The 23048-nt window shown below is 39.3% G+C and overlaps 3 protein-coding genes across 3 annotated transcripts; 1 reads left to right on the top strand and 2 right to left on the bottom strand.

Annotated features, from left to right (window-relative positions):
- Window positions 1-1904: 1904 nt before the first annotated feature.
- Window positions 1905-2849, top strand: LOC121760815. The gene has a single exon (XM_042156425.1). The coding sequence runs from the start codon at window positions 1905-1907 to the stop codon at window positions 2847-2849; it is 945 nt and encodes a 314-aa protein (XP_042012359.1).
- A 1296-nt stretch (window positions 2850-4145) lies between these two features.
- LOC121761581 (formin-like protein 20) lies at window positions 4146-15075 on the bottom strand. The gene is made up of 16 exons (XM_042157216.1): window positions 14346-15075; window positions 13017-13723; window positions 12718-12939; window positions 9930-12634; window positions 9584-9710; window positions 8728-8799; window positions 7443-7541; window positions 7321-7362; window positions 6516-6647; window positions 6358-6439; window positions 5984-6078; window positions 5582-5653; window positions 5385-5501; window positions 5150-5218; window positions 5003-5069; window positions 4146-4923 (listed from the first exon to the last, which is right to left on the bottom strand). The coding sequence occupies exons 1-16, from the start codon at window positions 14416-14418 to the stop codon at window positions 4772-4774; spliced, it is 4833 nt and encodes a 1610-aa protein (XP_042013150.1). The 5' UTR covers window positions 14419-15075; the 3' UTR covers window positions 4146-4771.
- A 2968-nt stretch (window positions 15076-18043) lies between these two features.
- Window positions 18044-22307, bottom strand: LOC121761582 (protein IMPAIRED IN BABA-INDUCED STERILITY 1-like). Its single transcript, XM_042157217.1, has 8 exons — window positions 21289-22307; window positions 20327-20611; window positions 19925-20242; window positions 19587-19814; window positions 19295-19480; window positions 18699-19217; window positions 18462-18597; window positions 18044-18376 (listed from the first exon to the last, which is right to left on the bottom strand). The coding sequence occupies exons 1-8, from the start codon at window positions 21667-21669 to the stop codon at window positions 18357-18359; spliced, it is 2073 nt and encodes a 690-aa protein (XP_042013151.1). The 5' UTR covers window positions 21670-22307; the 3' UTR covers window positions 18044-18356.
- Between the last annotated feature and the right edge of the window lie 741 nt (window positions 22308-23048).

Genomic DNA, 23048 nt, shown 5'->3' with positions numbered 1-23048 from the left:
TTAACCATTGACAAATGACAAGAAATATTTGAAGTTCATAATTCACACATATATCTCTGTTAATTAATTAATTAGTTGTCGATTTAAATGATATTTAAACAATAATAAAACCAATAATCAATTAGGTCAGCAGTCAACTTCTTTAGGCACCACATAAGCATTTTGTGAGTTAAAACTCAACTGATGTAGGAATTAGGTTCATGCCCACTACATGGTTTCTCAATTAAAAATTGAACAATCTAAAATTTTATTGTGAATATGAGTAGTTCTCCTAATTTGACTGTTCTCTACTATTTGTAATTACTCCAATATTTATCTAAAAAAGAAAGGGGAGAGTAAATAGAAACAATTAAGAAACGGAAAAAGAAGCTTTATGCATCTTTAAATTTTTGATGGGACCTCATTGTTTTAAAAGGAAAAAGGTTTGGCTATTATCAGCTTCAACTAATCAGGAAAATGGGTGTAATTTATTTCCTAAAATGGTATTTTGTCTCGGTTTGGAGAACTCAAAACACAATTTGAACTTTTTAATAGATCAATGTATATTGGGTTTTAAATAAAAAGATCTATGTATGTTTTTATTTAAACAAACGTGAACAATTATTAAATGCCCAATTAAAATCGACACTGATATCTCACTTAATTACACCACTAAATACTGTTAAATAAGGAGATGTTAAAATATTAAAGGCCACGGAATAATTGCAAAGGTAAAAGTAGCTTGTGCTATATATTTAATCTACAAAAGTAAGTATATTCCAAGTAATCATAAAAGAGGTTGTTTTCTTTTTAAAATTCAAGCAACTCAATAAAATTCCTAACTTAGATCCTAAGCTGTCACCTGATAATGATGTTACATTTCACGGCGAAAATGAAAGATCTAATTCACATGATGTTATTGAAAAAGAAGAAAAAAATCAAACCCAGTATTATTAATTGGGTACTAGCCTATTACCCCATGTTGTATATCACCATAAGATATTTTTGCAGCTCATGAACACCTTTTGATATCATAAAGCTCAAACCAGAAGTAATGACCCCTAAAACAAACTAAAAATTTCGATGGGCCGCCAACACTACTGGTTCTAATACTCTCTCCATCCACAACTCGCAACTAGGGCTGACAATTTTCGTCAAAATACAAAATCCCAATACGAACACGCACAAAATTAATAGATTTGAGTCAAGCCTTATTTGTTTCGTGTCATTATTGGATTGGCCTATTAGAAATCCGATAATTTCAAATTTAGATTCTGGCAACCCATTAAAAAATATTAAGTACTATTATTTTAATTATTTTTATTTTTAAAAAATATACTTTAGTTTTATTTTCTAGGTTCGTATAATTATGTTTTTATCATGTAGATCAAGTTTAAAAATCAAGTTTAATCATGTAATATAACATCAATTTTAATCGTGTAAAGTGTAAAGCATGTTTGAGTAGTTACCGTGTCGTTTGCAGGCCGTGTTCAAGTTTGGTTGAGAATTTTCTTATTGGATTGTGCCGTAATCATGTTGATCAAATAATAGACTAACAGACACGATTTGCCATCACTATTAGCAACTCATTGTGTTATTTTTTTGAATTTAGGATATCAGTGCTTGACTATCAAACTATGTAAGTAATTGCTTGGCATCCAAACTATTGGGATGGTAGTTAGTTGTCATATCAAAATTTCTCACCAGGAAAACCAATACACTCAACCCATCAAGAAACAACTCCACCTCAGCTAATGCTTATACAGTTAGTTCATAGTTGTTAGACCATCCCATTCCATTCCATTTCCCATCCCAATATCACACACACAATCCCCTCTTTTATACACTCTCTCAACCCCATCAAAACACACACATTTGATCATTTCAATATGTCACCAAACTTCTACTACTACCACTCATCAACAATGAGTAGTCCATCAAGAATCATGCGAAAATCCATCTTCACATTCCTCCAAAACTTCCACCACCTCTCCACCGCCCCCGCCCTCCTCCTCCTCCCCTTCGCCACCTCCACCCTCCTCTCCCCTCCCCTCGTGGCCTCCTCCCGCCTCTTCCCCTTGCTCCACGGCCGCCTCCACTCCCTCTTCCTCGCCGCGGGAATCCCCCCCCAATCCGAGCTCTTCGCCATCCTCAACCTCAAGCTCGCCCAAACCATCCTCTCCTTCTCCTTCTCCCTCCCCTTCTCCCTCTCCTTCCTCCTCCTCGCCAAGGCCGCCGTCGTCAAACTCCTCCACCACAATATCAACAAACCCCACTCATTCCTCTCCCTCATCTCCACCTTCAACCGCCTCGTCTCAACTCAGATATGCAACTCTCTCCTCATCCTCGCCACCAACGCCACCTGCTTCTGCCTCCTCGCCGCCGCCTTCAACTTCTCCGACGTCTTGAACCTCTCCTCCCCGAGATTCCGGCTGCTTCTCTCCGCCACCGGCGCCATATGCTACTCCATCGCCCTCGCCAACGCCTACATCGTCTCCGGCCTCGCCCTCATCATCTCCGCCGCCGATGATTCCGGCGGCGGATTCAGCTCGATTTTGGAGGCGTGTGTGGTTATCCGAGGGCGGACCTCCGCCGCATTGTCGCTGGCGGTGCCGATGAATATGGCGCTCGCCGCCGTGGAAGCTCTGTTCCAGTACCGCGTGTTCAGCGCGTACAGCCGTGAAACTAAAGTAACTCCGGCGATGGTGACGGAGGCGGCGCTCGTCGTGTATATCTACGCGGTGGTTCTGATCATCGACACCATTGTGGGTTACGTTTTCTTGAAGAGTTGCAGAGAAGAGCAGCGTGATTTTTGCGCTCACCGGATTGAATTCATCAAGCAAGGGAAGGCGATGGAATCGGCGGTTTGAATTTTCAGCATTCATTTTTTTTCTTGGGAATTAATAAAGGTGTGGATCAGAATTTGCTCTGTTTTAGAGTTAGAAAGTTTTAGCTGTGAAATGTAAAGATGAAGACAGATTCTTGGAAGAATTCAGAAATTGGAAAAAATGGAGTATGTAAATGAAAATAGAGATAGAGAGTCATGTGAATTTTCTGTGATTTCTGTTTTTTTTTTCCAACTGCTTAAAAATTTGTGTTGTGTTAATATGAAACTGACGCTTGATGAACATACATATACTTCTGGTATATATGTAACATTATTAAAGGAATTTGATGCTAATTGTAGCTATTAAACTGCAAATGTTTTACCATATCAATCATGAACAAGTTATATATGCTACTCTCCATCATTAATATGCATTGTGTGTGTATTTATGATATCATTGAATATAGTGGTCATAATAAATTTGTACTTAGATTAATCAAATATAGTAGGGTCTGTACATAGTAGGAGTATATATTTTTATTTAGAAAAAATGTGACATGATCAGGATTCATCAAATACAAATATAGTCCTTCTCCATGTACAATCAATTTAACATGCCATATTTCTCAAAAATTACTTTTTCGATCCCCTTGAAAGTAGTCCATAATTCATAGGTTCTGTCATACTATATTTTAACGCGGAATCAGTAATAAGAAAGAGAAATAGAAAAAAAATAGTTGAAATAATAGTATAAGTTAAAAAGTGAGACCGGCATTTTTAATAGTGTATAGTTATATTTTGAGTGGCGATCTCTAGTAATATAAGTTGTAAATTAAAATATGTACGAGGGCAATGACATAATGTATTGTAAAAAAGTTTCGAAAAATATTATTAGACGATCCAAAATGAAAAATGAAACTATTTTTGTTGGATGATGAGAGTACCTAAGTTAAAATTAAAGACAATTGGCCCACTCTATCTGTTTGACCATTTAATTTTACTTTTTAAACTGAAATTAATTATTTGTAAGAAAAAAAAGATTATAGAGCATATGTAACGTTGAAGGGAAGTTAAATAGGAAAGAAAGAGATGGTACAATTGAATATAGAAACTATAGTTATAAACAGTTGAGCAGCATTTTTTTTATCTTTTCATTGCCCCAATGAGAAGTTTAGGTAGTTAAGACGGTTGAACTTATTTCATCTAACTAATTACTCAACCCAAGCCAAGTGGCTTTCAAATTTTATACTAACATATAGCTATATTTCATACTTGTACTTGCATCATAAAATATAAGATTGTAAGACAAATGAAGCTAGGTAAGAAAAAACAACAGATCAAGCTTGAAAACTTCTTACTAATGAATGTATTTATCCAATTCTTGAAAGTAAACGGAAACAGATGAGACCAAAAAACCTATGCTGGATTAGATCATCTATCTACAAATCTTAGACCATGCTCTTCTAGTTCTATATAATATATTCTCTCTACTCGGGTTCTATACAAGGACGCATTTCAACGCGAGGAGCCAAAACGAATTCTATAACTACACCAAAGAATTAGTGTTAAATCTAAGTAGAGGGTTAGCATTTATGTACAACTTTCATCTGGCGACTGGTGATTCAATGTGGTGATACTGAAAACCGGGAGAGCTACTGTTTTCTCACATAAAAACGAGCATGTGTTCTCATTAGTCCAACCTGCAATGTCGAGGGCTCAACACGTACCTCTGATGAAGAAATCTCCGTTGCAATCACCATCCCAACAACCACCGGGCTTTCTCATATTTCTCTCTCTGCAGTTTCAGGTTTTGTGATGGCTCGACAGCACCCTCTGCACCGGGTTTCCAGAAAAGCTGAGGGCTCGTTGGCTGCATCCTGTGGTGTATGCAGTCATATACTGTAGACAGGCATAAGGCTGAGTGTTGGGAACAGCCATATGGGTCTCTGCTAAAAAGCATTCAACTCAGCGTTTGGCTCTCTTCGACAGGTTTAATCCTTGGGCATTCTCCATTTCATCTTCCTTCTGGGCTTTCTTCTTTTCCAGTTCAGCTTGTTTGAAGTTTTCTTCATGAGCTTTCCGGAACATTCTGACAAAGTTCAAGAGGGTTGCAATGACTGCATAAATGATAAGGCATGGGATCAGTAAGGTGCTATGTGGAATATCAGCAAGGAAGAGAGCATATTGTAATGTTACCTTGCTCGAAAGGGCATCGTGCAGGGTCCTCACCAAAATACTGAGCTAGTGCATCTGCATTTCTCCCCTGCAAACAATGATCAATGATATCAGATCAACAACAGCAACCAGAAAATGATCTCAGACATTTGTTTAAAAGAAATGTACCGCAATAGAATATAGAGATGTCACAGAGGCCACATCAGTCTCAGCAATGGTGACGAATTCCTTCAATGTCTGAAAAAAAGAATAAGCTTTCTGTTGTTAAGGCAAAACATAACAGATTTTCACAAGACGAAACCACAGCCTCAACGACAAGTTCAGAATTACAATATATACAGCAGAAGTGTAAGTATGCATGACACTGGTAGAAACTGAAAACATATTGAATTTACCAAAATACCTTGCGAAAAGTTTCAGATACAGGACCATCGTTTTCCGAAGCAGCCAATTCCTGTTTTACCTTCTCTAAACCTTTGATAATGGCTTGCATCTCTTCTGCCAAGGATTTCAATTGTATCTACACGAGGAAACTCATTATTCTTCAAAGAATTCAAGGGGTTTTGAAATCTATCCAACAGATAGAGGATTTATACGAACCTTAGCGCCAGCTTCTAAGCTAACAAGATCTTGATGAAAGTCTAAAAGAGCTGGTGTCTTTGCAGCAAGCACCTGAAAAAAGGTGTTTTTCATTAACACAACGCCAGATTTATGCACAACCTTTGATAATAAACGGCCAGGTCGAAAGAAAGTTTTAACAGATGTTGTAACATGAAAGAGGAAATATGGCATTCCTAACCAGCTGTCCAGTGGTTAAATTTAAACCAATTAAAATAGTTGGTGCCAGAACTTTGAAGAAGGTGATAACCAATCAAAAGAACAACATTTGGTCATTTTAATTGACTCAATTAGGATAACAATAAAGCTAACTTCTTGGGGCATGAGAGAAATTGTAGAAGAATCATATAGATAAATACAAAATAAATAAACACGAGACAATACCTTACAAAGATAATGCATGAGTGTCATCTTGCTGTTGGATGCACGTGTATCTGTGAGCTTCAAGAGACTGTCTAATTTGAATCCAAGAGCAGAACCTAAATACAGAAACTAAATATTAAGCTTTGAATATGCTTTTAGAACTGAAAAAAATGTTATTCTGCAACAAGAAAAATCATGAAACTTTTCAAAAATTTAAAGAACTATGCTAAAATCTCAAAATGATGGGATTCTTTGGTCCCGTAAATTAAAGGGGTAGTAGTCCAACAAAATTCCAAAAGTGCATAAATTTAGACCTTTTGCCCTCATTTCAATGAAGTCCTTGAAGTCCTGAACTTATATAACTTGAACATGTTTTGATAAAAAAAGGTCCATACCTCTAGCAGTTCCTTGGTTTAATGTATTTCCAAGATATAAAATCTTCTTCATAATTTCTTTAAGCTTGAGGGAGCTCCGAACCTAGCACAAGTGAAGTTATGTCATTGAGGTGTTTCTGATAAATACATGTTGGCTAAATATAGAATTTCAGGCGTACCTCGTTACATGCTGAATTTACAGTGTTCAAGCTTTTCTTGAAATCAGAAGCCTGAGAGTTGAATTGGATCTTGAATAAGAAAACCCTTAACTTAGATTCCACTCGTGGAACCTTCATCAGCTCCAGGAAAAACTGAGAAGTAAAACCCGAGACCCGTGAGTGATCATAGAGCACCAATAAAAATAGCATTACATGGCAGAAAGGGGAATCAGGAAATGAGGCAAAAAAGGGGATTATATGCAGATGTAAATGAGCTAGAAGTCTGAAATCCATTAATTAGTGTTCATGCTACGGTAATAGAATTAGGGCTATTTGCAAAAGGGAGGCAAAAAGAAAACAGGAAATTAATGTGGTTATATGCGATAATTCTGTCACAATACACTATAGTCTATAGACCCTATACTCATCTTCATATTTTGAATGTTATACCATGATTTAGAAGAATCGGAATAGGAATCAGAATATAGTACCACTGATTGCAAACCTATGAGGAACCTCAGAGTATTTCTCTTAAATCATCTTTTCCATAAATAATGACTTGAAACTTGCAAGAATGCCTTGAACAGAAAATAATGTCCTTAACTAATGTTAGTAAGAAATTACATGACCGTTCAGCAAAATAGGTAGACTAATCTAATCTCAAATTGCATGAGCATAAATTTCTCATTAAACCAGCTTAAGAAATAGTAACAAGATTCTATCAGCAAAAAAAGATTAACTAGACTAATCCCTTGCAAGAAAAAATCATCATAATGCAGCACAAACATAATAGATAAATAAAGTAATTAGGCTAGAGTTCACAAACCTGTTCGCACTTCCCCAAAGTCTCCTTGTCCCCTGTGTAGCCCTAAATAGTTACAAATTCATTAGTTAAAAGACGATATGTTTTCTTGATTAGCAAACTGCAGAATTGCAACAAAGCTTCACCTTAAGAAGTTCCATCTCTTCTTTAGTTGGACAAAACTTAATGAGATTTTCTACTTGATCAGCATCCAAAATTGATTCATCCATTGTAAGTGCTGCAGCCTGTCAAGGTCATTCATCATGGTAATTATGGTATAATATTTTTAAAAAGTACACTGGATATAGACACTAGGGATATATATTTCTACATAATCCTACATAAACAAGAAGGGACATTAACCTAACAATTTGGGATCAAAGCGGGAAATCCTTCTCTATACAAGTTCTCGGAATTAAATATCCAACCATTTTGGCCTTAAATTCCACAAAATTGGAATCCTAAGCATTGCCATATAAATGTTAAATAATACCCTTACCTCGTCCCTTAAAGTGGTCCATTTTGGTACGTCCAAAAATTAGTCCATTTTAATTTATACCCGACAGCATATTACCCTCAGTATATCAACTAATTTACTCTTTCTACCACATGTCCCAAGACTTTATCCACTCACAATACGTTTTAAATCAATACTACCACTATACTGAAGACGAGACCCCTTCTCCACTCACAACACACCAACAACTTTTATTAAAACCTGTGTGGCACTCCATAAGGCCTATTTCTAAGGGGCACGGGGAGTGAGTAAGTGATAATTAGGGAATCGATTTACACTTTGTCATTTGCAAACGTCAAAAGGAATAATGCATCAATTATTCATTAGCTTGAGTAGAAATGCGATGTTAAACAACTTAGGAAAGGGTATTGGCATTATTTATGTTCTGTATGAAATTCAAATATTGATTAGGAAAGATTTGAAGATTTGTCACATAACAATCCTTAGGCTGTTAACAATATGATGTCAATCTTCTTAGCGTACACTTTATACTTCTATGACAGAATTATCTCTGAAAAACAGACAGTTTACTGATGTAGAACATTCCAATTTATATCAAGACAAGCTTCTACGACTCAGTTTGGTCTTCTCCAAAACATCATTTTCTAACTAACATTGTTTTCATTCATAGTTCTTCATTGTTGCTTACATGCCATTTTCACATTCTCAGGAAATTACAAAGGCATCTTTCTTATATTAATACAGTTGCATGTCAATTTTTAATATGCAAATGAATAAAACTATAGAGGCAATAAAGAAAAATGTAAGTACACAGAAGGCATCAAATTACATTGGTTTAGAAAGTAGCACTAACTACGAAACCCTCTCAAGCTACATTTCACATATTAAACAGTAATACCTACATAAATGATTTGTAAGGGAACATTGAAGAGAGAATGGGAATCAAAGCTTACCATCATGTCAGGAAGGGGCATTTTCACTTTTGTGAGCATAATTTCAGTGTTGTTTGCTCTCCTTAGGTCAATCTACAAAACAGAAGCAGTAAGATTGAGAAACATGTTGAAGGAAAGATAGACTACATGAAACTAGTCCAATCTCCATCTCCGGTCCCACACTAACAAAATCCCAATGTTCATGTTTTTATCTGTCATATTTTTCATGAATAAGTAGCAATGCATCATGTCTTACTGTTAGCAACAAATATTACCCCCTCCGTCCCATTAGTGTTGAGTCATATTCCGTTTTGGGCCGTCCCATTACAGTTGAGTCATTTCCGTTTTCGGAAAAACCCAACATACTTAATCTCTCTTACTTTATCCCCTCTCCTACTTTATCTCCCGTTACTTATCTACTTTATTCTCTCTCTTACTTTAATCTCACTCCACTTAACTCACTAAATATATGTTGCTTAATCTCCATGCCCAAAAGAAATGCATTAACACTAATGGGACAGGGGGAGTAGTAGTTTCTGGGCAGATGTGAGAGATCAATGCCAGTCATTAATCTGGCACAGATCGGACTATCAAGATCGAATGTTGTTCTTTGGTGGTGAGTTAAATAACACAATTTAGACTTATTAATGCAATATATGCGCACACCGACAGGCGACATGAACAGACACTATGAATAGATTTAAATGTCTTGAGATAATCAAGACTCTTCATCAGCTATTACATGAAGAAATTGGAGAAGACATTTGTCATTCAGTAAATCCAAACAATTCTTTAGTCATTTGCCTCACCAAACCCCCAGGGAAAAGAAAAAGATTATACCCCTAAAATGATAAAAAAATGATTAATACAACATTACCAGATGAACTTTTTCAGGCTTAGATCCAGTAGATTTTCTCCGACTTCCAGCTTTTCCTCCTGCATCTGACTTTGGTACTGTAGCAGAGAAAAGGGTCTCAAGTTCTGACACATCGAACTCTGGTGCCCTGGAGTAAGAGAAAAGCATATCAGTCATTCATAAGCAGCAAAATGCGACAAAAGAGAAAAGAATTGGAATGGAGTGCAGAAATCTAGGCCATGATTTATTTGATATAATGATGTTAAAGTGGTTTACTTTCTTTTCTAAGGAAAAAAAGAACCCAGAAGATATGCTAAAACAGAGTAATCTAATTCAAATAAGTAAACCAGTAGAGAAAGAGAAATACACTTGAGGATCGCCGAATCTCTGCAATTCTTCCCACAAGCTTCCTTGTAATACCCTGGTTACCTTGCTCCAATGAAGTGGCTTTAAGGTAGACCTTCGAGGTGCTGTTGCCATTGGACGTGGAAGCCCACGCCCTCTACCAGCAAGCAACCCTTTACTATCAGTTGCAGGTCCCTTTGCACCAAATGGAGGAGGTGGGGGCGGTCCACCTCCTGGAGGTCTCGGAGGTCCTGGAGGTGCAGGTGGACCAGGAACACGACCTCCAGGAGGTGGTGGTGGAGGTGGTGCTCCTCCTATGGGTGGAGGTGGTGGAGGGCCACGACTTGAAGGTGGGGGAGGTGGAATTGGGGCTCCACGTGTAGGAGGAGGTGGAGGTGGTGGAGCTCCTCGATTGGGAGGCGGCGGTGGAGCAGGCATTCCTCGTCCTGGAGGTGGTGGAGGTGGTGGAGGACCAGCCATTCCCTGTCCTGGAGGTGGAGGAGGTGGTGGAGCAGGCATTCCGCGTCCAGGAGGTGGTGGTGGAGCAGACATTCTCCCTCCGGGAGGTGGCGGAGGAGGCGGTGAACCAGCAGGCATTCCTCGTCCTGGAGGTGGTGGAGGTGGTGGAGGACCAGCCATTCCCTGTCCTGGAGGTGGAGGAGGTGGTGGAGCAGGCATTCCGCGTCCAGGAGGTGGTGGTGGAGCAGACATTCTCCCTCCGGGAGGTGGCGGAGGAGGCGGTGAACCAGCAGGCATTCCCCATCCTGGAGGTGGTGGCGGTGGCGGTACACCAGGTGCACCAAAAGGAGGAGGTGGTGGTGGTGGTGGTGGTGGTGGTGGAGGTGGAGCACTACGCAAAGGAGGAGGAGGTGGTGGTGGTGGAGTTCTATGGTTCTGAGAAGGATAATAATCTTGGTAGGTGGAAGGTGGTGGAGGAGGAGGTGGTGGTGCTCCATTAGAAGGAGGTGGGGGAGGTGGGGGTGGTGGAGTTCTATGGTTCTGAGAAGGATAATAATTTTGGTTGGTGGAAGGTGGTGGAGGCGGAGGTGGGGGTGGTGGTGCTCCATTCGAAGGAGGCGGGGGAGGTGGAGGTGGGGGTGCACTACGTGAAAAAGGAGGTGGTGGAGGAGGAGGTGGAACAACAGGTAGAGGTGGAGCTCTATGTGATTGAAAAGAAGGAAGCCCATGCATGGGAGGTGGTGGCGGAGGAGGAGGAGGTGGGGGTGGGGGTGGTGGAGGTGATACTCCTAAAGGTGCATGCCATGAACTCCCAGAGACTGGTGGTGGAGGCGGAGGCACTCTACTGGTATTCTGCACATTGGAAGAATGGGGAGGGGGAGGGGGAGGGGGAGGAGGAGGAGGAGCGGGGGTTTTGGGAATGGCTTCCTGTAGAGCTGTCCATAAGCTTGTACCCGTGGATGGAACATGGGAAGAGGAAGGTGAGAACTTACTAACAATAGCAGTATGAGGAAATGGAAGTGTGGAAGGTGGGGGTGGCTGGTATACTCTTGAGGGCAAGACAGTAACATCATTTGCAGATGGTGGAGGTGGAGGTGGAGGTGGAGGAGTAAAACGTCCACCATTTGGTGAGAGGCTAGGAGGTGCAGGTGGAGATGAAAGAACACTGCCCTCACCATCTTGAAACAATTCTGTAGGTATTGAAGAAGGTTCATATAGAAAAGAATTAGCCTGAGGTGGAGGTGGAGGTGGTGGTGGTGGCGATTGCTGGGGTGTATCTGAAGGTGTTGGAGATTCTATGCTATTTTCAGCTTTACCTCCCACCTGTGAGGGTAAAGGTAGAGATGCAGCAGAAGCATCTTTAGCCAGTAATGCATCTAATGACGGCGAGCTAGATGCATGCCTGGAACGTCCTGATGCACTACTACCTCTGTCAGCTGTAGTGGTTACTGAAGATGAAGTAACAAAAGGGGGCTTAGATTTCCCTCCAGCCGCAGATTCTTTGCCAGAAGTTAGTGATGCCGGAGCACTGTTATATCTTGACGGAGGATAATAAACATGCATTGAGCTAGTGTAAGAACCTTTATTAGTAGGAATCCACTTCGATACAGCATTTGGTTTAGCCACTCTAGCTGGAGTGCTCTGCAAATCCGGAAGCTTAGATTTTTTGTTGGTAGTGACTGCATCAGAAGCAGATCGGGAAATTGAAACAGGCGGCTTTTTAGATAAAGTCGAGAGGCTCCTATCAAACTTCGGCTTATTACTATCAACACTAGATTTCTGTTCCTGGCCCTGCTTTCCGAGATTCTTCATTAACCGAGGAGCCTCTTCGTTTCGCTCACTCTCTTCTTCATCTTCAGACTCATCACCCGTTCCACTATTAATAGATTTGGTTTCAGCATCAGTAGCTACTTTATCAGCATGAAGTCCAGACTCTACTTTAGCATTTCCATTACGCAGAGCACTATCATTGCGTTCACGCCTCTGAATTCCCTCATCAGGTGCACAATCTTCGAATGCATGATGATCGGAATCATCCTTCACGGCAACCTCCTGGTTACTCTCATTTACCTCAGAATTCGTGATTACTTCATAGTCATCAGACTCCGATTCCACCTTGCCATCATGAGTATCCACTGCACTGCTGAATATCTCTTCGGCCTCAAAGAATTCCTCAGCTCCGGCATTTTCTGTCTCATTTCCATCGTCACTTTCTGCTTCATCGCTGTTTACAACAGAGCGAACAGAATCTGCATCTGAAAATAGCACCTATGCAGAAGGGAGGGAAAAGTTTAACTCCTAAAAGTTCAGGAATAGACAAGCAAAGCACGAAAAACATGAAATAAACTTACCTCTGCTTTGAATTCCCTAGAGAACTGATCCTTGGCATCCCAAAGAACATCAGCTTCGTCACGGTTCAGCACCAAAACGTTTGACCGGACAAACGCTGTATGGAACATTACTCTAAAAATCATCTCTTCTCTCACTAAGTCATCCTCCAAGTGGATGCACTCAAGAACAATATCTCCTTGAACACGGCAACGGATATTAATTTTTACTAGCTCACACTCTTCCTGCATCCAAAAGACATAAGAACACCTTAAAATCGCAATCCATCTATTTGATGTGAATTTAAGGATTGAGGCCTTACCTGTTGATAGAAGCGGATTTTCTTTTGGACTTTTGAGGTTGAGAACAAAAGCTTTGAACTTCTAGTAGATGTTTTTGAAGTAGGATCCTGACCATACACACGAACTACTGGCCGGCATCCTCTTCCACCATCATATACAGGAAGGATCCTAAGAATAATACAATCCAGACCCAGAGGTGTATCTGACGGTGGCCAGTCCGACCCAATATTCCTTCTAGAGATGTACTGAAGATATCTGAGCTGAGATGGTTGGGGATTTAAAGGAGACAAGAGATGAAGAAGTTCTTTCGGTGCTTGCTTGTAGACCATTTCAAGCGTTTTCTGCTCGCCCGTGTACTGTTTCCTGTACAGAAGAAGGCCCGCAAGCATAAAGGCGAGCACAGGCCATCCTCCCCTTTCGCAATGCATCAGAAGCACATTCTGTTGGCCCTCCAGTGACAGCCAGCTCTCACTGGAACGCAAGAAGTGGTGAATCATCTCCAGCGGTAACAGCGGACACCCTTCATACTGCCGAGGGTAATCCATCACTGTCATGTCATACTGAGATAACACATCAGATAATTGGCTCCTTCTTTCGCCTTCTTTGAAGTTGAAAACCATAAAAGCAGCATCGGGGTAGTGGTCCTGTAACTGAGCAACAATTCCATTCATATACGTTCTGTACTCATCCTCGTCAAGTACATCGGTGGAGAAGCAACAATCAAACACTACAGTCAAAAAACATCAAATGGCATCAGCATATGGTACAATATACAAGTCTAGCAAGCATTCATACAATCATAAAATTATAATCACCGAAATCAACATCATTTTCCCAATAATTCACAAAAATGGCATTCATGTGACAAATCCAAGATGAAACTCCAGAGCTAACAGGCTATTCATTTCAATATGAGAAGACACATGGCTTACAGTTTAATGATACTACTTAAAAACTTCAGGAAAAATTTAAACCACTAGGCAACAAAACATCCTCTCGAACTATCCAAGTTCGATGATTCCAGCAGCTGTTTTCGAATTCGAAATACAGTAAATATATCCCATTTCCATAGTCTATCCAATTAACAGCATCCATAACACAGCTCCATCAATCCAGCCTAGCTATACAGTAAGAGAAAGGCATGAACAATTGAGCTAGAGCTGCAGCTAGAGGTTGATACACATTGAATTGATTGAGTCAAGAAAAAAAACTTCCAAGAATCAGTCAAAAGTCAAAACTTGAATGCACAATCCACTTTGAACTTGTTCAAAATTACAGAATTTGTATAATGCTGAAGAACTAAAATTCATCATAATCAAACAAGGAAGCAGAGGCCGAAAAGGGCATACCGTAGACCCTCTCGGAGATCTCGAGAAGCCGATCAGGCGGCTTCCGGTAGAAGAACCTTCTGAACAGCGCCATCTAATGGCGCTGTTTCCTCCCTGACCGGATCCAAACCCTCAATTTCCCCCAATTCAGTACCTCAAAATCCAAACTTCACCCCAATTTTGACCTAACTAACTACCAGATCTCCACAGCAGGCCAATCACCGCCGCAATGCAACTCAGCAAGCTGAACAAGACCCAGATCAGAAACACCACCGACCACCGCAATTCAGCTCCGGATTCCCAATTCGCACCAATCCAACAGTTCAATCGCCGCAGCCCAACTGAACTAGAACAGAAATGACCGAGAAAAAGATCCGAGAACAGCAAGAAATTGAAAAAAGGTAAGAAATTTCAGCAGAAATTAAGTCAAATTGCGAGCAGCTGACGATCAATAGAGTGGTAGCAATAGAGGATAACGATACACAAAATATACTAGGACCGTTTTGTGATTGCAAAAAGGGGGGACTTGATCACATGGGGGGTGAAGAAAGAGAGAGGGAGAGTTGAAGAGAGAGAAAGGGGGGATGAAACGTAGTGGGAGTGAAAAGGTGAAAGGATAGCCGTCAAGGGGAGACAGATCCGACCCGGCTGAACAGTGAATAGGATCCGACTTTGCGTTTGTCGATTTCTTACAATTGTTGTTTTCTTTTCAAACTCTGCTTCGTTTTGTTTTTGGACGGATTGCTTTTCTGGTGGGATGTGGAACTCACGTGGCGAAATGTTGACAACGATTAAGGGACAAATCTGCCTCTTCTAGCTGTAATTCATGTAATATTCTGTCAATTTTCATGGTTTTTACCTTTTTTTCGTATGATTATTTGTAGGAATTTTTTTCAACTTGAATTCATACTCCAAGACTCAATTTTTATGTCATTTTGACTTGGATTTTGCAGTCAATATTTTTTCTTTGTCAATAACTCTTTCTACAAGTATTCAAACATATTTTTTGAAATGTAATTATGCAGTTTAGTACAATTAGTAGAATCATGATAATATTTCCTAAATGATTTAAAACATAATAAGATAGTCATTCGTTATTAGAATGTACTATGGTGATTAATGAGGGTGCAATTAAAGGGAAAGATTACTTGTTTTAGGAAATTGAGTAAAAATAGGTATATTGGGTAAAGTAATATTCCCTCCGTCCCGCACTACTCGCACATTTCCTTTTGGGCATGGAGATTAAGGAATAAGTGATAGACAAAGTCAACAATTACGGCTGTAGGTATAAATTGTTATTAAAAATGGAAAGAGTGCAAATAACTTGGGACGCCCAGAAATGAAATAAGTGCAAGTAGTGCGGGACAGAGGGAGTACAATTCATTGAACTACGCAAATTCATTTGAAGATAACTATATTTAGCATAATATTTGTTTCGTTACTTTATTAAAAAAGACTAAGAATCGCTTAGTCATTTTTAATTTATTTTTTAGTGTAAAAGTAAAACATATCTCAACATGGCTTCAAAAGACACTATAGTGAAAATAAAATGCGACATTTTAGTGAAAAAAAATAATTGGTTCAAAATGAAAATAGTCTTTATTACTTTGCTGTCAAACATCTTTACTTCATTTTTTAATTTGATAATAAGATTTTAATGTTTTAAAATATGTTTTGATTCTTCTTAATACCTAATTGAAAACTTTCTTACATAAGAATTAAAGAAAGACAATCATTAACATTAAATGTGTGTAAATTCATGTTCTAACTACTCAATTAATCAGTGAAATTGTCATTGAAGTAACATTTTTAACACCTATTTTTGCTACAAGGTAGTATTTATTAGGAGTAGTAAGAAAAATCATGCATGAGTTTTTTTCATAATCATTATGGTCTGAACGGCTAGCTTAAAATGTGCAATTAAAATTAGGGTTGATATATTTTACCTCCTTATTTTAACTGAATAGATTAATTCGAAACTAAGTGGGTTATGTTGATCGACACCCCTAAATTGATGTAGCCTCCGCTAGAAAATCTAAAAGAGGACCATTAGTTCGATTCCGTTATTAGGGCATCCACTACGCTATCCCCTCACTGTCCCTTAAACTACTATTTGAGGACCCCACTGTACTTTATTCCTCCATCTCTTAACTAAGGGACGAAACCTTCAACGCTCCGTCCCTTAAATTACTATTCATTCAATTTCAGTTTTTTATTTTTTTTTCCAACAAATTCAATTAAAAAAACAAACTTCATTAAATAAAATAAAATTACAACTTAAAATCCTAAAAAAATACATAATTAAATTCGTGCCAAAATAAATAAAAAAAGACATAATTTAACTTTGTATAATTTGATGCTCTAAATTCAATTAAAAAAACAAACTTCATTGAAATTAAAACAAGATTAAAATTTTAAAAAAATAGAAAAAAGACATAATGAAAATCCATTTGTTTGAGTTGATTTAAGATGGAAATTGGAGTAGGTATAGAGAGGATTTGAGAGGAATAAATGTGTATTTGTGTGTGAAATGAGTATGAAATAGGATTATTTATAGAGTAAATAAAAAAAAATTAAAAAAAATTGAAAATAAAAAACAAAACGGTAATATTACCGTTTGAAAATAAAAATTTTAAATTCGAATTTTTTTAAAAATAAAATAATTATTGCGTCATCAGTGACGACGCCCACTCGCGGGCCAGCGAGTGGGAGTCACGCGTGCGTCGGGCGCTCGACATGTCGCCGGGGGGACGTCGCATCTCGAGTCCCGCAGCGACGGGCTCCGGGACGGGCTGGGGACGGGGGCAACGCTGCAACGCGTCCCGCGGCGGAACCGTCCCTCCGGGACGGAACACGAGCCGCGCGCGGGACGCGTAGTGGATGGTCTTAAGAAATAATGACATTTCAATTACACTAACTTCCAATCGAACTACCAGGAAGGGGATCATTAATGTTTCTGAGTGAAAAGTTTTGGTTGATCTATCATAATCAGAAAACAGAATTATTGTATTTATGATTTTTTTTTATTAAATTGATATACTTGCTAAGATATAGTAGTACTATATATTATTACAACGTTAATTAACAATAATTGTATACTGATTTTGTTGGTGTAACATATCTAACGGGACTAAATTGCAAAACGGTGACGTTAAGAAATTACTTAGTATGTAACCGTTTGTTGCATTTCATAAAGGGAAATGATCAATTGCATGTGATGGGTTTAATTAACAATAATTTGGTGGAGATTTAAATTGCCATCTTTAATTAGAATATTAGATATAAAATATGAAATGCATTGACTATTTTAATGAACCTCTTCTCGAGTTCGAGTCCATTCAGATATGGTGAAAAGTATTTCTAGAGATAACTAAAATGTTAGGGATTCACAAATCATTTTTCTTTTTTTTTATTACACAAATCAGGTTATTAATCCAATAATTTATAATTTAGCCGTATATGTATGTTTGTGTGCATATAATTAATAATAGAGATCCCATTTATGGATAACCTAGGGTGGGTGAGAATGTTTAAATTATGGTGTCATGTCATCATAGTTGTCGTTTGACATTTTGTATAGCATTTTTATGTTGTTATACAGCTTATGGACATTGATAATTAATCAAAACCTTTGTTTCTTTGTTTCTTGTATTCCACTTATCTGATGCACTTCCATCATTCCACAATCACATCGAAAATGCCGATAACATCAATTTTGATATTATCAATTTCCAATCATCTATCAAAACAACAAGTAGAAACATTTTCTTTCAACTTTAATATTTCCATCTCTTGGAAATAAGAAACATTGGAAGGTTTGAATAACCAGCTATTTATGCATACCTCCTGTACATTAGTGGTGGAGCAGTAATACAAAAAATATTCCAAGGCATGATAATGAATTTTGATGAATGAATATGGAGAAGAAGCAGTCATGGCCTTCCCTCTTCTGTCTCTCCTTTCCACATCAAATCATTCATTCCTCACTCTCTCCATTTCCTCATCTAAATGCTTCAGTTTAGCAATATGCACTTACTTCCCATTTCTTTTCACTGCATATATGTAACATTCTGCTATTAGTGTTATTACAACAAAGTCCTAATCTACATTACACCAACTGCGTAATAATTAGCTTACCTCTCTGGAACCATGATCTTCGAACTGCCTGGCGAATGCATCGCTCGTGTTTCTCCAAGAGTTCGTCAATTTTCTTCGATTGAGATAGCAAGGGTCCCGAAAATTCAACCTTCTCCCCTTGATCATCATGATAAACCTGCATCATATATTACCAAAAAGAACACATTTTTATCATTTTCATGAAACCATTAAGTCTGTAATCTTTCTGTCACGGAGTAGAAAATTATGCAAACTAACCATGTTTCGTCTCTTGGCAGACGATGCTTCCTCTTTATGGTATAGCGCCATCGACAGTTCTTGAGAGTGGTATCCATCCGAACCATCAAAAGAGTCCGGACACTCTAGCTGGCTCCATTTCTTGAGCATTGATCGTTTAAACGTCTCATACGAGTCGTGGTCTTTTGTCCCCTCTTTCACACTATCGCACTTTTCTTCCCCGGCTGAATCCAAATTATTTCTCAGATGCATAGCACCGGAAGATTCAAGGATCAGACTCCTCGAACTAGACCTACTCCGCGACCTCAAAGATGAATCCATCATCCTCTTCTTCGCCCAGGCAAAACCGCTCGACCCTGATACTTGTAGAGGGCCTGGATACACATCATCCCCTTGAGATGCATTCTTCACACGGGACACCTCTTTCGTCACGTTCGTTGGCTGCTTAGGTGGCTCCTGATCCAATACATTCTCTGGTTTGCAATTGCTGCCTCCGATTCCGTTCACTTTCTTTTCACCTTGCTTTTGAGGAGGCAAGTTCTGTAAAATACAGAAATCAGATCAAGACCTACACATAGATAAGAGAATCACATACACAAGAGAGAGCAGGAAAGGACCTCTTCTGGGGCTAGTTTATTCATTCCGTTTTGCTTCCTAGTAGGCTTCCTCGATTCAGGCCCCCTTGATCTGCCAGCAGGCCTTTTCCTGCTAGCCTCCTCGTGATGTTTAATGTCTATCTCCTTACTAGGAGGGTATTTTGGCACGCTCGATGGATCACAGGCGTAAGGCTTCGTCTTGAAGTACTAAACAACACATTCAAAGAATCAAGTGATTAAAATGAATCCTACTTGACATGAAACCATTCGAACCATACAACTCGCAGATGTGAAAATGGGCATTGTAGGGTACCTCGGAAGCCAGGGCTGAGGCAGCCGTACCCCTCTTGTGTGGCTCCACAGATAGGAGAGTTTCCACAAGGGAGACAGCAGACTCAGGCAGGTCCTTGAAGGTTTGCCATAGAGAGCTCTTATACGGATGCTGCGGTTTAAACAAGGTCGCATGAGGAAGCTTCGACTTTTTCCAGTAATCATCGGGCGGTGATCCACAGAGTTTGAATATTTTGTGCAGCTGTTCAACCTGTTTACACAAATAACATACAGTTTTCACTATTCCACAAATTAAGTGATGCTTCAGATAAGTTATAAAGATAAAATTGTGTGAAATTTAGTGTTGGAAAGGGTGTTAACCTCAGTTCTCCCTTGAAGGATGGGTCTACCGGTAAGAAGCTCAGCAAGTAAGCAGCCTACGCTCCATAGATCAACGGATGCCCCGTATTCTATGGAGCCTAACAAGAGCTCCGGAGGGCGATACCACAATGTCACAACCCGACTGGTTAGAGGCTGCTTCTGCCCATAAGAACTGAAATTTGCTAATCCGAAATCAGCAACCTTGAGGACTCCGCCGTCATCTACTAAAAGATTGGCGCCTTTTATGTCCCGATGCATCACTCCTCGTGCATGACAGTGCTCGAGGCCAGACAACAGTTGCTTCATGTAGCATTTAACCTGTAAAACCAAGCCAGTGGGATCATGACAATAGCCCCAAAAAGATCAATTTACTCTGCTCAAGCCTCAAAGAATGATCTATACCTGTGCTTCGGTGAAAGTGATCTCTGGGGAAGATAGTAGTCCAGAGATATCGTGCTCCATATACTCGAACACGAGATAGATGTTGCATGAAGATCGGGATGTGATCAGACCTTCCAACTTGATAATATTTGGATGGTCGAGCCTACGGAGAATTGTTATCTCCCTAGCCATGAAACGAACACTCTCGGGTTCAAAATTGTCGAACCGGACCTTCTTTAAAGCAACGATCTTCCCAGTTTCCAAGTCTCGTGCTCTGAATACAGTGCTGTATGTACCCTGACCAATCTGTTCAAATACATTTGGAACTTTACATCTCTATCAGCCAAAACCCCCCAATTATACGAAACCTTAGTTCTTATCAGCTAACATTATTACTTCACCCCACTATCAATGGAGCTTCTCATGTTCTATTGGAAAACTTCAAGATCAGATTTTTATAAAAGAAATCATTTTCAGTAAGCAGTTAATGGTAATATGTAGCTGAAATGACTTGCTACAATTGAAATGGCAACAAAACTAATCCTTTTTAACTCAGTTATAACTTCACCATCTAAAAAATAAACACTCCAGCTTGAATGATACTACTACAATAACTGCAAATACCCTAAACCAATAAGAACTCATCACCTCCTCCTTGAATCTTTCCATCTATCCATAATTAAGAAAACTCAAGAAAATTTCATACGCATATGAATGATCTTGATATGCATAAAATTGAATAAAAGGTAGTAGTACATACTTCTTCTTCAACCTCTAAAACTCGGAACATACAGACAACTGATGCATCCCAATATTAATGATTAAATTTCCCAATATAACTCAGGAAAAAGAGACAGGCAGAGTACTAAAAATCCCAAATAAATCAACCCCTAATCACTAAACAAAGATGATAACGACTTAATTAATCACACGTTTACAAGCAAAAGACGTGGCTAATCACAATTAAAGATTAAATTTCAAACCTTTTCAAGTTTCTCAAAAGAGTCTGCGTTGAGCGGCACCCATCCCTGGATGGATTCGCCGGCCACCGCGCTCAGCCACGCCGGCCACCCTGCCGCCACCTGCTCCCCCTCCACAAACTTATGCAGATTCCCCAGCCTAAAACTCACCGACTCACTCCCACACCCATTCGAACTCGTCCTCCCCGACTCGCCCACCTCGCTCCCTGACTCAGTCGACCCTCTCTTCTTCACCTTCTTCAAGTTCGCATCCAGCTCCGCCGCCAAACCGCCGCCGCCTCCACTCCCCACCCTGCTCCGGCCCGACCCGCCAACGAACGCCCCCGAGTGGTCCAGCGCGGCCGGCGTAACCGAACCCGTTTGCTTCGACGACACGCAACCCATAGCGGCCGCGCCACTGGGTCGACTCACCAACCCATCAAACCCGCCGCCGTGAGCTTCGGAGAAGAAAAGCAATTCAAGCCCAGATCAGAATATACCAAATCTTGAGGTGGGCCGAGCTCAGTTTGGGGGAAAGCAATGCCGGTTTCGTGGATCGTCGGAAATTAAATTCAAGCTCCCGTTTTTATACGGCAAATCAAGAAAAAGATCTTTTTCACTTCTCTCCCTCTCTCACTGTGCGGCGATTGCGGGAGAGCTTCCCTCTTAATGGGTCTCGCAAGAACTCAAGCGGAATCAACGGAGTGAGAAACCAGTCGCCTCTTTTTCCCCTGTATACGTACAAATACTGTATCTATCTATTCTGCTTAATAATTGACTTGTTTTCTTAAAGAAAGGCAACTGGAATCTGCACAGTGTAAAACCAAGAAAAGTTGGCAGAACTATTCCAAAAAAACTGAGTGGGTGTATTAGACTTTTACGTTGATTTGTATTTGGCAATGGAAATTTCTGCACCATTCTTCTCTATTTTTGGTTTCATGTTGCTATTTTACTTGCCTTCAAAATTTACAAAACTAAATGCCCAGTTTGGTGGGGATTGGTTGCAGAATTCAAAAGACCATTATAGTGACTGACAGAGAATGAGAAAATGGAGGTGTTGGGTTGGGATTTTATTTATTTCTAAGGCATAATTTTTTAATTATTTGGTCCTTATTTTTTCAGTCTGTCATACGCTGTCCCACTCTATAGTTTTCCAAGAGGGATTTTTTGAATAAATTTACAAGATAAAATATAAAAAAATTGATGAAATTTTATGATACTTTTGATCTGTTTTTTGTGGGGTGGGGTAATAATGGAGCGTGTGGAGTGAAGAGAGGGATTAGAGGAGAAACATAATGGTTAGGTTGGTGTTGACGAGTGAGTAATGTGTTCATATAATTATAATGATAGGGGACAAAAAGAGGGGGAAGATTAACAATAAAAAGAGTGAGCAGTCAAATTCCACTATAATATGTTTGTGATATATTATATATTAATATATTTAATAGTAGCATATTGTATTTTGACGAAGATATCTACATAGAGGAGGAGTTCTTGCAGCGTGGTCAACCGGTCACGGGCATATTAGTATAATTAATATGATTGCAAATAATTTGATTTGATTGCACATGAAAAAAAGATGAGAAAGAAAATGAGGAGTGGGAGTGATAAATGATGGTAATAAAATTTTTTTATCTACAGTGAGTTATTTAATAGTACTTCCTAAAATACTCAAAATAATATTCCTACTCCCTTTATCCCATTAAATATGAAACATTTACTTTTTGATATGAAATTTTATATAGTGTTGTTTTGTGAGTTAATGAAAAGAGAATAAAATAAGA

This window comes from Salvia splendens, chromosome 13 (assembly GCF_004379255.2).
Source record: "Salvia splendens isolate huo1 chromosome 13, SspV2, whole genome shotgun sequence".
Lineage (NCBI taxonomy): Eukaryota > Viridiplantae > Streptophyta > Magnoliopsida > Lamiales > Lamiaceae > Salvia > Salvia splendens.
This window is presented reverse-complemented; position numbering and strand designations above follow the sequence as displayed.